Raw genomic sequence first — 15,061 nt, forward strand, 5'->3', positions numbered from 1 at the left:
TTGAGCATGCGTGGAGAGGGACACTTGACTCCTCTAATTAAAATTATTGCCACGAATGCCTCCAAAATTCCCTTTTCTACTGCTAGGGTGGCAAAGCCACCATTTTGAAGGAACGAGGCACAAGGTCACCCTTCCCACAGCCTTGTTTTAAAAGTGAGTGTTTCGGGACCAGGATGAGGGACAGAAACACCCACCAGTGTACCCTTGCCTCTACACAACGATCGTGAAGGTCAGAGGGGCCTGACTCCCTGGGAAACTTCCTCGAAGATCCACAGGGAAGAACGGCCTCAAGTTGTCAATAAATCCCTGAGAAGATGCTGGAGAAAAAGCAGCAAGGTGTGGCTGAGGAAAAAGAGGGAAAAAATCAAGAGAGAAGTAACCTGAGTTAAATGTTAAACATCAGTGTGAACTCTGAGCCCTAGTCGGGATGGTTATGATCACAGCGGACGTGTGTGTGGCTCCTGCTGTGCCCAGGTGCCACCCCAGGCTCCTGACCTGGGCTCATCACGTGACCACCAAGCTGTCAGCTGGAGCCTGGGGGCTGGTCCTGCCATCACCCACATTTTGCAGCTGAGGGCTGAGGCCCCGAGTCAGTGAGTGCCCCTGGCGCCCACGGCATGGAAGGCGGAGCCAGGTCTGATCGTCCCAGCTCCAGCGTCTGGGTGCTCTGTGTGCAGAGGGGCTGGGAGAGTCAATAGGGACGTGGTGAGTGGGGGGATGGAGGCGGGAGGGGGAAGACGAGGAAGCCTTACTTCCAAAGAGTAACTAGCGGTCAGATTCAGCCCGAACACCCTTGGAGGCCAGGAGGGCAGGCTGGCCACTATGACGGGGCTGTGGTCGCCCCCAGTGGCTCCTTGGAGTGACGCTGACCTCCACAGAGACTGGGAGACTGGGCCCCGTCTTCTTGAGGGTCCTGTCTCTGAGGGCAGGCTCCCGGGGCCGGGTCTGTAGAGCTGGCGGGAGCCCGGGAGATGTCCCTGCATCTCTGAGTCCGAGGCTCGAATCGGGAGGAAGCCGCCTCAGGTTTGACCGAGCAGAGGGCAGCATCACGGCGTCTTGGTCAGAGTCTGGAAATTTCCAAATGGTTTAAAGAGAAGAAACCTCACAGCTGGTGGGCTGTCAGCTGACCCCTGTGACAGGACCAGGCCAGCGTCAGTCCAGCAGCAAGATCACGGGTGCGACAGAGGAGGCAAGAGGGATTTTAGAAATGCTACTCCTGGAGCCTGCTCAGCCGGCTGGTATTTAAATTTCAGGACATCTTTTATCACCTGAGGAAAACAGAACCCAGTATCATAGAGTTCGGATCGGCCTTAATGACAGGGAGAGGAAACATTCCGGGCTGTCAAAGCTTTTCCTGTTAGAGAGCAATGTCCTTAATACAAAACGTGACACACCGTCCACTCTTTGTTTTCCCCAACAGAGGTTTCCTGAGCCCACACAAGCCATCACCTTCCTAGAAGCTGGGGTGTGTGGACACCTCTCTGGGCCAGTCCAGGAACCTCCTCCCCAGGCCCTGATGGGGGCCCCTGGGGAGCTGTGCGGGGCTGGGGCACCCCGGGCTCCTGGCTGGTGGCTCTCTGCCAGCTCGATGCAGCCCTGAAGTCGCACGCAAGCCATCAGGGAACAAACCAGGGGAGAGCAGCCCCATGCCGGTGCACGTCGGCGCGGGAGAGACACTCGAAGTTGCCTTTTAAAGTTTTATTCGTCTGAAGCAAGAGAAAACAGAGAAGAAGGAGGCGCACCCACCCATGGGCTCTCCAACCAGCCTTTTGGAGCCCCCAGATCAGAAAACAGGACCACAGTGAGGACAGAACCCCCACGCCAACGTCCGTGAAGACGTCAGCTCACCTCAAGCTGCCAGTCAAGCGGTACAGCCTCCTGGGAATCATTCACTTCCCCTGAGAAGGCCAGAAACTACTAACACCCAAATGCCAAGACTAAAAGCCCAGGGCGGGACGGCCTGCCTGGCCCCGCGGGTGGCCACCGGCCCAGTGGCCTCAGTGGGTGGGCGAGGTCGCGGACGCAGGGATGAGCTTGGGCCGGGCCTGCTGGGGCGGCGCCACGTCCGGGAGCGGCTCCCCGTGCTTGTACACGCTGACCGTGATGTCGATCTTCTCGCCGCCGTACTTGTTCTTGACGCTTATGCTGTACCGGCCCGAGTCCTCGGAGGTCACGCCCTTGATGGTCATGCTGACGTACTTGGCCTGCTCCACCTTGACCTGGAAGTGCTCACTGAGCTCAATGTCCTTGTCATTCTTGTACCAGACCACCTCGGGGTCGGGGTTCCCGAACACTGTGCAGGTCAGGTTCAAGGTCTGCGGGGAGGGCGGGGTGGGGGGAGAGAAGGGAGCGTTAGAGAAAGAACAGGCAGGCGGCCTCGGAGTGGGCGGGGTGCTCCTCTGTCCTTCACGTTGTTTACTCAACGTGCTCTTTACGTATGTGAGCACCAGGCTAGACAGCAGGGATCCAGCTAGAGCAGGAAGCAGGGCAGCCCGTGAGGAAAGTCAACGGTGCTCTTTTCTGTTTATCCTCAAGCTTAATCCATGGCTTAGTCGATTTAAAAACATGAAGGTAGTCAAGCCCTGTGTTTCCAGTGGGTATTTTCAGCCTGTTTCTAATTTTCTTCCTGTGCAGACGTGTGAACCCCCTTCACCAGCTCCTTCAGCAAATCCAGAGAATACACTGTCTAATGGTAAATGGCACTGTTGACACTGAGTGAAACACGCTTTCCTTCCACGACAAAGGAAGTGGGTGCTAATTTCTCCACCTTTGTTGTGAGATCCTTAACTGTTCAGCCACAGCTCTTCAGCTGCTGAAGAAAAGGGCGATAGATTTGGGTATTCTGGCCTCAAAAAAATCCCCCCAAGTGACTGTGTCCCCGTGACACTAAGGTGGGATCACTCAAGCACCCAGAGAAGTTACCAGTTAGATGTCAGTAATGCCACTGACAGGTGACAAATTAAGACTCCAATGAATGGTTCCCAACATACATTCCAAAACGACCTTGAAATTGAGCAGAGGTGGTTTTTTATTTCCCACTTGACGAGGTGGCTCCCAGCTTTGCACACAGTGGGGGGTCGTGCAGCAGTGGGTGTGGCCCCCCCGCCCCGCTCCTTGTTCAGTGATGCCCTTGAACGGGCCTGGCGTCAGCACCAGGTGGGTGCCCAGGGCTGGAAACACCAGTTGCCACAAACACGGCCGTGTATTGTGTGCCCAGCGCCGTGAGGCCGCTGCGTTTGGACTCGGAATGTTAGACTGTTCCGTCCCTTGACGACACAGGTCATCGGGGGCAGCCTGGGCCCGGCAGGACGTGGTCACCCTGCCCCCCACCCCGAGCATCCCCACCTGCTCTCACCTTGCCCTCCATGATGGTCACCACGTCAGGTAAGCCACCGATCACCTTGCCACGATCTGCAACGGGAAACCAACTTGGCTGAGGAAACCTGTCCACAGGGGCGTCCCGGGGGGGTCGGGCCCCGGGCTGAGCCCCCAGGGCACAGAAGGCAGGCAGGAGGGGCTGTGCTCCTCGGGAGGGCCCGCGGATGCGGCAGCGCGGCGGGGGCGGGGCTCGGGGCGGGGCGAGTGACTGATTCTGCGCTGTGAAAAGCTCTACAGGAAATTCGGGCTGAGAGGCTTTGAGGACGAAGATTTCACCTAGGGCTCAACTCGTCAGCTGTAATTGGTCGGGAAGCGGGGTCTCGGCATATCGAGAGAGGGTCTGCGACGGCGGTGTGCTACAGAGATGCGTGTGTTCTCTGTCTATCATGATGCTCTCGCATCCCAAACCCTCTTGACGCCAAGAGCCCGGCCAGGCCAGGCCTCCCCCGTCTGCCCTGCACCCAGGAGGCGATGTTCCTCTGCCAGAATTACCCAGGCCGGGAGCAAGGCAGCCAGGAACACCCGTGGAGCCCAAAGTCCAACAAAATCATTCAAACCAGCCAGTTTTACGGGCTCCCCCCGCCCTGGAAACCCCAGCAAAGGCCATAGCCTCAGTCCCCCTCCCTCCCATCTTCTGCCTCCTGACACCCTGACCACCCCCACGTGGCCCGTGTGGTCCTGTCTCAGGACCCGAGAGCACAGTACACCGTTCCCTGAGCCTCCCCTGCGTCCCCTCTCATGGCTGCCCCAGACTGACTGTCGTGTAAAAGGCCACAGAACAGGTGGCAGAGGCTGGGAGGCAGACAGGGGTCCAGGGAAGGAGGGGGGGCAGGGGTGAGTGGGTGGGAGCCGGAGGGAGGGTCTCCTGTCAGGTGAGATGGTTTTCTGTGTATTATTTAAAGCATAAAATGAATAAACTATTGCCCCTTCTGCCCCACCCAAATAATGATGTATTACACTCGTTATAATCTCACAGGTACTTACTTTTCTCTGCAAAAGCAGCTGCCCTGAAAACCACGGGGGCGGAGAGGAGAGAGCAAACAGAGTGGTGAGAACAGGCTCTCTACCAAAGCATCACACGTGAGCGGGGGCAGCACAGGAGGAGGGAGGCACGTGCGCTTCTAGGAAAACCCATTCGGGCCGCGGGACCTGGGGACCTGGGGACCTGGATCCTGGTGTTTCTCCCAATGCCCCTCCCTGCCCACGTGGGGTGGGCGTGCCCTGTCTCCCAGCTGCTAAAGCCCACAGAAAGGTTAGCACTCGGGCTCAGGCTGGAGAGAGCTCTGTCTTCACCAGATCCACCCAACTGCACTGGAGGGTTTATGGGTTTTGGTGAAAACATTGGTTTCCGATTTTCCTTAGTCATCCATTCAACGAATAGTTACTGACTAGCCTGGTGTGGGACAAGGATGGCCCTCAGTTTAAGACACTCTAAAATTTAGATGCACATTTAAAAATCCCAAGGTATTCCTTAAAAAGTTGCTCTGGACAACGGGATATTGTCCAGCACTACAGAAAAATGAGCAATCGAGCCACGAGACAATGCAGGAGCGGGTTAAGGGCACGTGGCTAGGAAAGCCTTCCTTTAACTTAGAGCCGGCCCTCCAGCATCTCGGGTCTGCGTGCGCGGGGTCAGCCGACTGCAGACCACCTGGCACTGTCGGGTTTACTACTGAAAAAGATTCACGTGTAAGCAGACCCACAAAGTTGAAACCCGTGTTGTTCAGAGTCAGTGGTATGGGACCTTCTGGAAAAGGCAAAGCCATGGAGACAGTGAGGTGGGGGTGGGGGTCCACGGGGAGGGGGGAGGACGGGGGAGCACAGAGGTTCTGGGGCAGTGAAGCTGCTCTGTGTGACACTGCAATGGCAGGCACATGACATTAGACACTCGTCCAAGCCCCCAGAACGTTCAGCAGCAAGAGGGAGCCCCCGTGTAAACCATGGGCTCGGGGTGATGGTGATGTGTCCATGGAGGGTCCCTGGATGTTGCAAATGGACCATCTGGTGGAGGTGCTGGCAGTGAGGGAGGCTGTATGGGGGGACAGGGGGCACGGGACATCTGTGTACCTTCCTCTCAGTTTTGTCCTGAACCTGAAACTGCTCTAAAAAAATAAAAGTCGCAAAAAAGAACTTAAATATATAACATTTTAAACAAAACTGCTCTGTGTGATGTGTTGCTATGATTAAAACTATTCTAGAAATTCAGTGTTTTAATCATCTAAAGCAACCCAGGATTATCACCACTCTGAAGTTAATTCATAGAAACACTTCTAGTTCAGAAGAACACCTTCGTCTACATATTGAGTTGTTTAAATTGCCATTATTATCCCAGTTCCCGGGAACATCACGTTCCTTGGGTCATTCAGGCATCCCCAGAGGTCCCCACCCTCAGCCAAAGCAAGGCCACTCAGCCGCACCCCACAGGGAAGAGCAGTGACCAGACGTGCAAGTCTTACTTGAGTTGCTGGAACTCTGCGAACGCCTCGTCAAAAGCTGCAAGGGAAAATTCATACATTATTAACCGTCTCACTGTGTTTGGCTTTTCTTCATCCCCTCAGCTGCTCTGCCGGTGACTCTGCTTAATGAAAACTGACAAACAGCCAAGTGAACGCGGTGATTGCTGGGAAGTGATCTTCTCTGAATGAAAATCGTGGAATCAGGTTGCTTCCCTTCCAGCATCAAGTTCCCCTCGACCACGAAGAGAGTCGCTAAGCACAACGTTAACAGGCGCTAAAGAGGTGCTCTGACCTTGACCAGACAGGTCCAGGGAGCGCTGGTGTCTATCTTTGCCGTCAAAGATCTCGAAGGTGTATTTCCCCTTGTCCTTCTCCGTGGGCTCATAGATCTGCAGCCAGGCCATCTCCTCGCTCCCTCCAATCCTCATGTGCTCACTCGAGGCAATCTTAGCATCCCTTTAAAAAAGTCACAGGAACAAACTGCAATTTAGAATCTCGTCTTATCTGCAAGGTGCCTCCGGGCCAGCATCCCAGGTCCCCGCGAGGCAGCCTCCTCTGACTTGCTAGCGCTCACGTGGTCATCGATTTTTCTGTATGTTACACGTTCACTAATTGACTTCAGTCGCTCAGCTCTGAAAACTTGTAAAAGTAAATCTGAAGTTAGTTTTAAAAGACACATTGTTGTTTAACATCTGCCTGTTGCCCACACAGCACAGACGATCAGATACTCTATGCAGCATGGCACTTTTCTGCTCAAAACTTAAAAATAGAATCACCGTATGACCCCGTGATTGCACGTCTGGACAGATACCCAAAAGAACTGAAAGCAGGGACTCGAACAAACATTTGTACATCCGTGTCCATAGCATTGTTCCCCACAACAGCCAAAAGGTGGAAATAACCCAAGTGTCCATCTAGAGGTGACGGACAAACTGTGGTGCATCCGCACAATGGAGTAATATTGAGCCTTAAAAAGGGAGGAGACTCTGACACCTGCTACAATCTAGATGGGCCTGGAGGACATCGTGCTGAGTGTCAGTCACAAAAGGACAACTAGGGTGTGACTCCACCTGCAGATCGTTGGGGGCCCGGGCAGGGGGAGCCAGGGGGGCGGGGGTTGTGGGTGGCGGGTGCGGAAGGCAAGCTGTGCAGACCAGTGGTGGTGGCGCGGCAACATGAGTGCCCCCGAGCTGCTCGCCCAGCGGTGGTTAAAATGGGAAATTGTACGTTTTGTGTATTTCACCACAATTTATAAAGCTCAACATAAAGTTTGAGCACCAGCTACCATTCCTGCCTCCTCAGAAAGCGTGAGCCCTGCGCCAGCTGTGCGGGGCGTCCAGGGACAGAGAGTTCACACCTTCGCGGCATCGAGTGAACGTGAGTTACTTCCGAAAGCCCCTTGGGTTTAGCGGGAGCGGAGGAGGATTTGCGGAAGTTCGAGTCACGGGCACTTGAAGCCCAGGACTTCGGCCAGACAGGAGCCTGCACGTGGGTCCGTCTCTCTCCTGCAGCAGCTCCGGGAGGCGGGCGCTCGGTGCTCGGCCGGGCGGGTCCGGCAGAGGACTCCCCGCAGCGCATCCGGCACCTCGCGGCCCCTGCCTGGGACCCTGCTCCGCCGTGTAGCTGTTTCCCAGCACTGTCGCTTACTAGTCGTGTGACTTTGAGCAAGATGATTTCTTGCTAAACCTCAGTTTCCACGTCTGTAAAACGTGGGTGTTGGTACCCGGCTCGCGGGGCTTTTGTGAGGGTAAGCGAAGTCTTGTGTGCTGTGTTTACCACACACTAACCGCCCCCACGTGCGTCTGCCCGCGTGCCCCACCCTGTGCTCACGGGGGTGTGGCCTGTGTCTGCGCCCAGCACAGAGCGAGCTGCTCCCTGGGAGGCAAGGCCGGGGAAGGAGCCGGCTCCCCGGCGGATGGACGGGTCTTCAGGGGAAGACAGGACGCACGTCACAACTACACACAACCTTCTGCAACACAACGCGCCGCAGACGACAGAGACGCACAGGGCAGGGAGCGATGGATTCTCCTTTTCCGGGGCGAGGCTCGATTCAGCTAGAAACAGATCAACCCGTCGGCCTAAAACACAAATCCTTATAAACAACTGCATCACAGAAACACACTGGAGATTTCAGTCTCCACAGCCCCTGTGACTGGAATCCTAGGGAAAACACTGCCGCTAAGGCCCTTCCCGACCAGCCCCTCGGGTGGGAGCTCCAGTGGCCCCCCTGCCGCGGCCGCCCCCACCAGCCCGCAGCAACGCAGGCACCAAACGCGGCGCACCGAGACGCCGCTGCAGCTTCTCGTCTGAGGATCCCGAGTGCAGCGTCTGAGACAAAAGCACGGCCTGTCAAAGTCCAAACAGGAGGAAAGACTCCCAAGGGCGCTTACCCGGTTAGCACTTGGGTTCACTCACGGATAGATTCACCTAAACAAAAGGGTGGCTCTACAAGGAAGAGCATCCTAAAGGCAGTTTGCCTTTTGAGATGCTAATTAGAGGAAATAACGCCTGCAGGCACAGCGTGGACCCTGCGGGGGTGGGGGGCTGCCAGGCCTTTGGGGGCCTTTTCAGTCCATCTGGTGGGAAACAAATAGACTGGAAATTGAGGGTGTGGCTTCCAAATGCTGTTTCCCCACTAGCTCGGCCAGATTCCAGACAAGTCGTGTGTCACCAGCAACTCCCCCAAGTTTTGAGGACCTCTGCCTCTGGCACCTCCGGGCATTTCTTTCTCTCTCTTTCCCCCCACTTTCCGGCGACGGCCCCCGCCCCGAGCCAAAGGCTGCATCCTTTCTCTAAACAGCAAAGTCTGGAGAGGACCCAGCCCCGAGCTCGAGGTCCCAGCTGTGAGCCGGCCCCGGCCCCGCACGCGGGTACTTACTTGTGATACCAGTTCACTTTCATATCTTCCATGAAATATGTCATGAAACACTGAAGTTTGATTCCTTCCGGGGTGCAGAGTACCTTCAGGGGAGACGCCGACGTTCCTGCAGGAGACAGAGCACACTCTGGTCGGGGGAAGCCGCGCTGTGTCCAGCGGACAGGCGCGGCCCCCAGAGGTGCCCGCCATGTCTGGGGGGAAATGTGCCCGCTCGCTGACAGCCTAGCATCTGCCAGCCACAGAGTCCTGCAGTTTGCCAGGTCATCGTCCTTCATCAAATACGCATTTGCCACACCGGAATCGTCTGAAAACCTCTTTGCTGGGAGACCCCATCTGGGACACAGACGTTAAAGACTCGACATCTGGCCTTGGCAGCTGAGGAAGAGGAGGAAATGTCGTGCAAAGAGCACTGTGCCGGGTACGTGCTGCGCGATCTGCCAGGTGAACGACCTGGGACTTGGCTGCTGCAGAACAGCGCCTAAAGGGAGGTGACGAGTCAGCGGAAGTGACACAGGCGGAGCCAAGGACACGGCAGCCAGGGGTCTGCCTTTGAGGTGAGCGAAACTGGCTAAGAGGGCAGCAGAGACCGCGGGCAGTAAGAAAATTCTACGAAGTGGGACTGGGCCCGATGGCCCTGGGGTGGGTGGGTCAGCGGCGGGGGGTGGGGGGCGATCAGGGGCCCAGAAGGTCAGCCTCTCCCCCGGACGATAGCGAGCTTGGAGCAGAGGCTGCTATGAGACACGTAACTTTAGGAAGTCCGTAGACTCACGGTCTTCCGTCAGCTAGAAAGTAATACTTGCAGCATTTGCAAAATAAAAGAAAAGAATATGAATTCAAACTGCGGATGAGGGTGTGATGGGGAAAGAATTTTCAAAATGCCACTTCTTGGGTTTGCTAAGCAACTGCAGATTTGATATGAACCCCAGAGTCACACAGGACTCTGCACAGTCACTGTATTTCCAGGAATTCACCCAAAGCAAATACTCCTAAATACTGACAAAAGCCTCTCTTTGCCCAAAGGTGTGCATGACTGTATAGTTAATTGTAGTGACGGGAACGTGGCAGTGTCCCTGCAGAGGAGGGTCTAACCCGCAGCACAGAGAGTCCGTGACAAGCCAGGCAGTGGTTAGAAACAGTAGGTATAAAATCTGTATAAAACCCAGTTATCACGGAGTACGTGAAAAGAGAAGCAATTATGACTCTAATGTAAAGAAACAGAAATCGAACTGAGAACAGTCCTGCCTGTGACGCTCTGTATTTACACACACGTCGCAGATCCAGCGACACTCGCTCCTCCCCGTCCCGACGTCGCACACGGGACGGAACGCAGCGTCCAGCAGCACCAGGCCTGGTGCCTCGGGGACCAGAGCCTGACCCCGGTGCTGCCGGACCTCCCGCGCCTTCTCTCCGCCCCCAGAACTCTCAGGGAAGCCCACGTGGTCCTTCCAGGCACCGGCATCTCCGACCCAAGACCCTGGGAACCGGAGGAAATGGGCCCTTTCCTGAGCATGTTCACTTTTCGAGAGGCCACGTGGACCGTCTGTGTGACGAGCAGAAGCAGAAGGGAGCAACCGCACCCTGCAGAGCTGCTTCGAGAAAGCACTGCAGACACACACGGAGAAGTTCCCAGAGGGGGCCAGAAGAACCCTGAGAGACGGCAGCGGAGCTCGGGCCTGGGAGGGACACTAGCTCCCAGCTGGAGTCCCGACTGCGGCTGGCGGAGCACGCAGGGCGCAGCCACCCAGCTGCTGTCGGCCTTGGGACTTTGCTGGAGGTGTAAACTGGGCGACTTTGGAAAGCCCACGGTCGTGAGGTTTCATCGGTCTCAGCATCGAGCCCTGTACAGATGGAAGCTACGATTGTCAAATGGGTAACCACAACCTCTGTTCTCACAGGTTCCGCGGAAGGGCAGACAGAGAGGAAGAAGGCATTTGCAAAGCTGAAAACTGGTTTCGTGCACATTAAACCAGACGCAAAACCAGAGGCTTAAAAATTCATTGCTGCTGCCCAGCATTTGCAGTGAAGACGCTGGCAGCAATTAGGCACAGAGCGCCGCCCCCACTGACCCGCGGCGAATTGCAACAAGTGGCTAATCAGGCAGCCCGGACTGAGCCTGTTTTGTCCTTTTTTTTAAAAGAAAAAACGTGTTCTACGTATAAGGCTGAAAATCACCCTGAAGAAGCATCACTGAGGCAGGCGGATAACTGCTACAGGCGATCACCAGGGCCCCATCAGCTGTGGAAAATGCCTTTCTCAGGAAACAGTGATTTTTAGCACCCAAAATGACTTGCAAATTAGAAGGCACGTACTTACCACAGACTCTGCTCATTGCCAAGATCATATCCTCGTACACTGAAAGGAGGAAGGAAATGCACCATTACGATGGGTAATTCTATCAGCAGCACATTCACGTGTAATTGAATTGATACAGGAAATCAGGGTGTTCATTTGAAAAATGAAATGCTAACAGGGCAACAGGGAGCCAGGAAAGGCTCGTGTGTGGCGATAAGTCCTCCTAACCTGGTCCCTTTTTAAACGAGGAACAAGAACACTTGACTCAACGTAAATCCAGCCATACGTTTAATTGAACTGCTCCACCACCGTCTGGACCGTTTTAACTACGTTCCCAATGGCATCGAACTTGGGTCCTAAGGCTAAGGTGGCACTTCGTACAAGCCCAGAGCAATGTCGCACCTTCTCCTAAAACCCTGCAACAGCTCTGAATGCGACTCAAGAACAAATCTATCTTGTACTGTGTCCCTGCTGAAGACGCAGTGTGTGCCGCAGCCACAGAAACACACACTGCGCCTTCGGGACTCGGCTCCCCCTGCGGGCGGGGCGGGGCTCCCTTCAGTAGAAAGAGGAAGGTTTAGTCTACCTTTGCCAGCCACCTCAAGGACAGACACGTCTTGACCTCTCTCGTCCTTCAAGGTCGCCTTATATTCACCATGGTCCTTCTTTGACAGCTGCAAACAAAACACACCCCACGTGTAGGTAACGATGCCGCGATATCCAATATACACGTTAACATAGGTTCTTTGCAAACCATGGAAATTCAGGACGCAGATCGGGAGATAACGCAGAAAGGCCTTTCTCGCCTGGTTCTGTCTGTCTCCTGAGCACACGGTACCTTTGGTATGAGCAGCTCACAGACTCCCTTCTCCAGATCGGGCGCCTTGTCCGTCTCGTACAGAACATCATCCTTCAGCCATTTGAAAACGGTTTCCTTCTTGGTGTTTGCCACCTACAAGACGGGAATCTCAGTGTGTGAATCGCTGTGGCTCATGAGAAAAAAGTCTATTCTGCTTTTAAATCACGGACCTAAAAAAGTCAATTTTTATTATCGACAGTCTCAGATGGAAGCTCATGGAGAAGCTGTCGGTCCTAACAGTGGCACACGCATCTCTAAACTCCAGCTTCCGAAACAGTTAAGCCCTCACAGGTCCACGCAGAAGGACAGGCAATTCCTCTTCGTTCTAACCCAGGACGTCAAACTAAGGTTCCTTGGGTTTCTATGAGATGTCAGTAATAAAACAAGCTGTAATCAGTGTATTTTAAATTTATAATCAACATAAAATATTATCCTAGGTCCATAACACTGTTTAGTGACTGCTTTTTTTTGGGCAACATGACACTCGATATGTCAACACAGGGGGAAGGAACTTTAACACAAAGTAAGCCCAGTGTGGGCACGAGGGCTTCCCTTCTGCTAAAGTTTCTCGAAATTCAGTCTCTGCCAGGAGCCTGACCTCGAAACAAAGCTGTGCACAATTCCAAAGGCGAGGAAACGTTTCAAGTCACCTGCTCTGACATGCACGTCCTACGGACGAGAAAGAACTCGGTTCTGAATGAGCAGAACGTAGTGACCACAGCGGACTGTGTGACTGACTGTTCTAGTTTACACCCCATGTAGACTCAGAACAGAGCTCTCCGGCGGCAGTCTCCCCTCATGGCCGGCGTCCTCCCAGTCCCCCCCCCCCACTGGCACTCAGCGCAGGCCCGTCGCTCCCCGGAGCCCCCTGCCTCCTTTCTCTCCTGCCCCTGGGCCACAAGCAGTATGACCCCCTCCCTCACAGCCTCTGGCGACGTCACATCGCAGGGGCCCATAAACTCAGGCTTGGTCCTCCAAAAACACGACTTTATACTTCCCAGTAATTCAGGCTTACTGCACTGCTGACTTGTGGCAAACAAAAACTCAGGGAGCACCTGATTCCCCTACCGCACCTTTTATTTCCTAGAGAAATCAGATGAGCCGCAAGGAAATTACCAGATAAATGTCACCACAGCACGCTTTCTCATAAACTCACTCTATCAACTGCCTGCCCGAGTCCTCCTGCAGGCCCGTGGTCTGTTCAGGAAGGGCCGACAAGACCTGAAGTCTAGGTACTAACGGCCCCCCGCCCCGCCCCCCACCCTCACCCCCGAGTCTGCCGGGACCGCCTCACCCGTCCCGGGAGCGAGACGCCCACTGCTGGCTGCTGGGGACCCGGGCCTCACCTTGCAGACAAGCCGAACTTCACACTTGTCTGTGACATCCCAGTGCAGGTACTCCGCGAAATGCGGGCCTGCGGGGCAAAGGGGGACGTTTTAAAAAGGAGGAAGTTCTAAAAATGCACACATGCGTGCACACACGCACACACACACATAAATGCATTTCTGGCAGAAGGAAGTAGCTGTTCCTCCTGAAACCAAGATCACTAGTCTCCAGGGCTCTGCGGTCAGCGTGTGGGACACTGAGACTGACGTCTGCGTTTCCAGCAGGGACCTGCCTCGTCGCTCCTCCGTGTCTAACAGCTCTTTCTCTTTGGAAAGAAGAATAACGAAATACTATGTTTTTTTCTCTAAGGTGTGTGTCTAACTGAACAGCCAACGGCATAGTACATACAACATCCCAGAGGAGAAGTAATAGAGGTAAGACGAAGAAAAGGCAGCTTGACCTCGCTGTCACGTAAACGCAGGTTCTACTTACGCAGCATTTGAATTCAAGGATGAATTTATATCTTTCAAAAATATCATTTTATTTAAAATCATTGTAGAGGAAAGTTATGTGCTGTATAACACGTTCAATACAAAAAATACAAAGCAGATTCAGACAGTATTTACTGCTTTTTTCCATATAAATATATTCTACAAAGTTAAAAAAATCATCTTGTAGAAATGAGTCAAATAAAATCTTTTGACTATTAAAAATTTTAAAAACTAAAAACAAGAAAAATCAAGAATGCCTTGATTTTGTATTTTAAAATCTTTAATTTTTAAAATATTTTCAGATATTCTAATTTTTTTCTGGAAACTATAGAAATCCCGTAATAAAATATTTTCCAAATAGACCCTTGTGTTATATTTCAGATTCTAAAATGTATCCATTTTTCTTTGTATCTAGTTATATGCATTTTTAAAAGAATGTATTTTAAGTGTATTATTTGTAATTAAAAAGCTAAAAAGCCTTAAAGTTGAAACGTTCACACAATTTTAGGTAAAACAGCGAGTCCCTGGCAGCCGGGCTCGCCCCTCCCGCCCTCTCTGCGCCTCTGCTAACAGTGCCCCCGGCCCACCCGGCCTGCGCTTCTCCCTCCTTTGCCACAGCCGCCGGGCTCCACCTGGACCCCAGCGGAGGCGCCCTTCCTCGGCAGTGCAGGAAAACTCGAGCCCTCAGCAGCAGCCCCCGTGGCTGTTCAGGGTGAAGCGAGGAAACATGCAGACGAAACAAAGGCAAAGATCCAGGAACAGGAAAGCACCCTGTTTCTACAGAGCCTCTAAAATCGCACTTGGAGTCTCTCGGCGGCCAGCAGGACCCGCTCCCAGCAGCCACTCAAACCCTGAACCTCTGCCTCATGTTCGCGGTGAGGGAGCAGTTCACCTACCTTGTTTCCTGAGAAACTCCTTTCTTTGAAATTCAGCCTCTTTCAGGACTGCCTTGAACGCTAAACCCGATATTTAAAGGGAAAAAGAAAAAGAAATGAACACGTTTGCTTGCTGCAGTGAGAAGACCTTCCTTTGACTCCCCCTCACGGACGCAGCGATACCGTCTCCGATGAGAACCAGAGAGGACTGGCTTTTGGCCTTCCCGTCGTGGAGCTGCACAGTGTAGGTCCCTTCGTTGTCCTCGGTGAACCGGTCCATCACCATCTCAACAATGCCGGTGGACTTGTCGCACTTGATCCTGTGCGCCTGGGAGCAGGGGGGAGCGGGCCGGTCACCGAAAGCCCCTCCTCCAGCCTTCCCTCCGGCCCCGTCGGCCCTTCAGGGCTTGTGACTCGCAACAAACACAAAGTGAGGGGCGGAGGGATAAACTGGGGGTTCTGGATTTGCGGGTGCACACCCCTGCATGTAAAAGAGACAAACACAA

General features: G+C 53.9%; 1 protein-coding gene and 1 long non-coding RNA gene across 6 annotated transcripts in view; one reads left to right on the forward strand and one right to left on the reverse strand.

Annotated features, from left to right (window-relative positions):
* Window positions 1-1,683: 1,683 nt before the first annotated feature.
* The window catches only part of MYOM2 (myomesin 2), a 74,253-nt gene continuing 60,875 nt past the window's right edge, over window positions 1,684-15,061 (reverse strand). For all 5 annotated transcript variants that reach the window (XM_072950562.1, XM_072950559.1, XM_072950561.1 and 2 more), the window contains 12 exons: window positions 14,739-14,883; window positions 14,577-14,636; window positions 13,210-13,277; window positions 11,843-11,956; window positions 11,591-11,678; window positions 11,026-11,064; window positions 8,713-8,818; window positions 6,127-6,290; window positions 5,835-5,871; window positions 4,363-4,385; window positions 3,356-3,411; window positions 1,684-2,315 (listed from right to left, as the gene is read on the reverse strand). In XM_072950562.1, coding sequence (XP_072806663.1) covers window positions 1,998-2,315; window positions 3,356-3,411; window positions 4,363-4,385; window positions 5,835-5,871; window positions 6,127-6,290; window positions 8,713-8,818; window positions 11,026-11,064; window positions 11,591-11,678; window positions 11,843-11,956; window positions 13,210-13,277; window positions 14,577-14,636; window positions 14,739-14,883 — 1,218 coding nt within the window. In that variant the 3' untranslated portion in view covers window positions 1,684-1,997. The remainder of the gene's footprint in view (window positions 2,316-3,355; window positions 3,412-4,362; window positions 4,386-5,834; window positions 5,872-6,126; window positions 6,291-8,712; window positions 8,819-11,025; window positions 11,065-11,590; window positions 11,679-11,842; window positions 11,957-13,209; window positions 13,278-14,576; window positions 14,637-14,738; window positions 14,884-15,061) is intronic.
* Window positions 3,211-6,918, forward strand: LOC140689542 (uncharacterized). The gene is made up of 3 exons (XR_012064589.1): window positions 3,211-3,384; window positions 4,355-4,458; window positions 5,937-6,918. It is a non-coding gene; the product is annotated as an uncharacterized lncRNA (long non-coding RNA).

Source organism: Vicugna pacos, chromosome 26, assembly GCF_048564905.1.
Source record: "Vicugna pacos chromosome 26, VicPac4, whole genome shotgun sequence".
In the NCBI taxonomy this organism is placed as follows: domain Eukaryota; kingdom Metazoa; phylum Chordata; class Mammalia; order Artiodactyla; family Camelidae; genus Vicugna; species Vicugna pacos.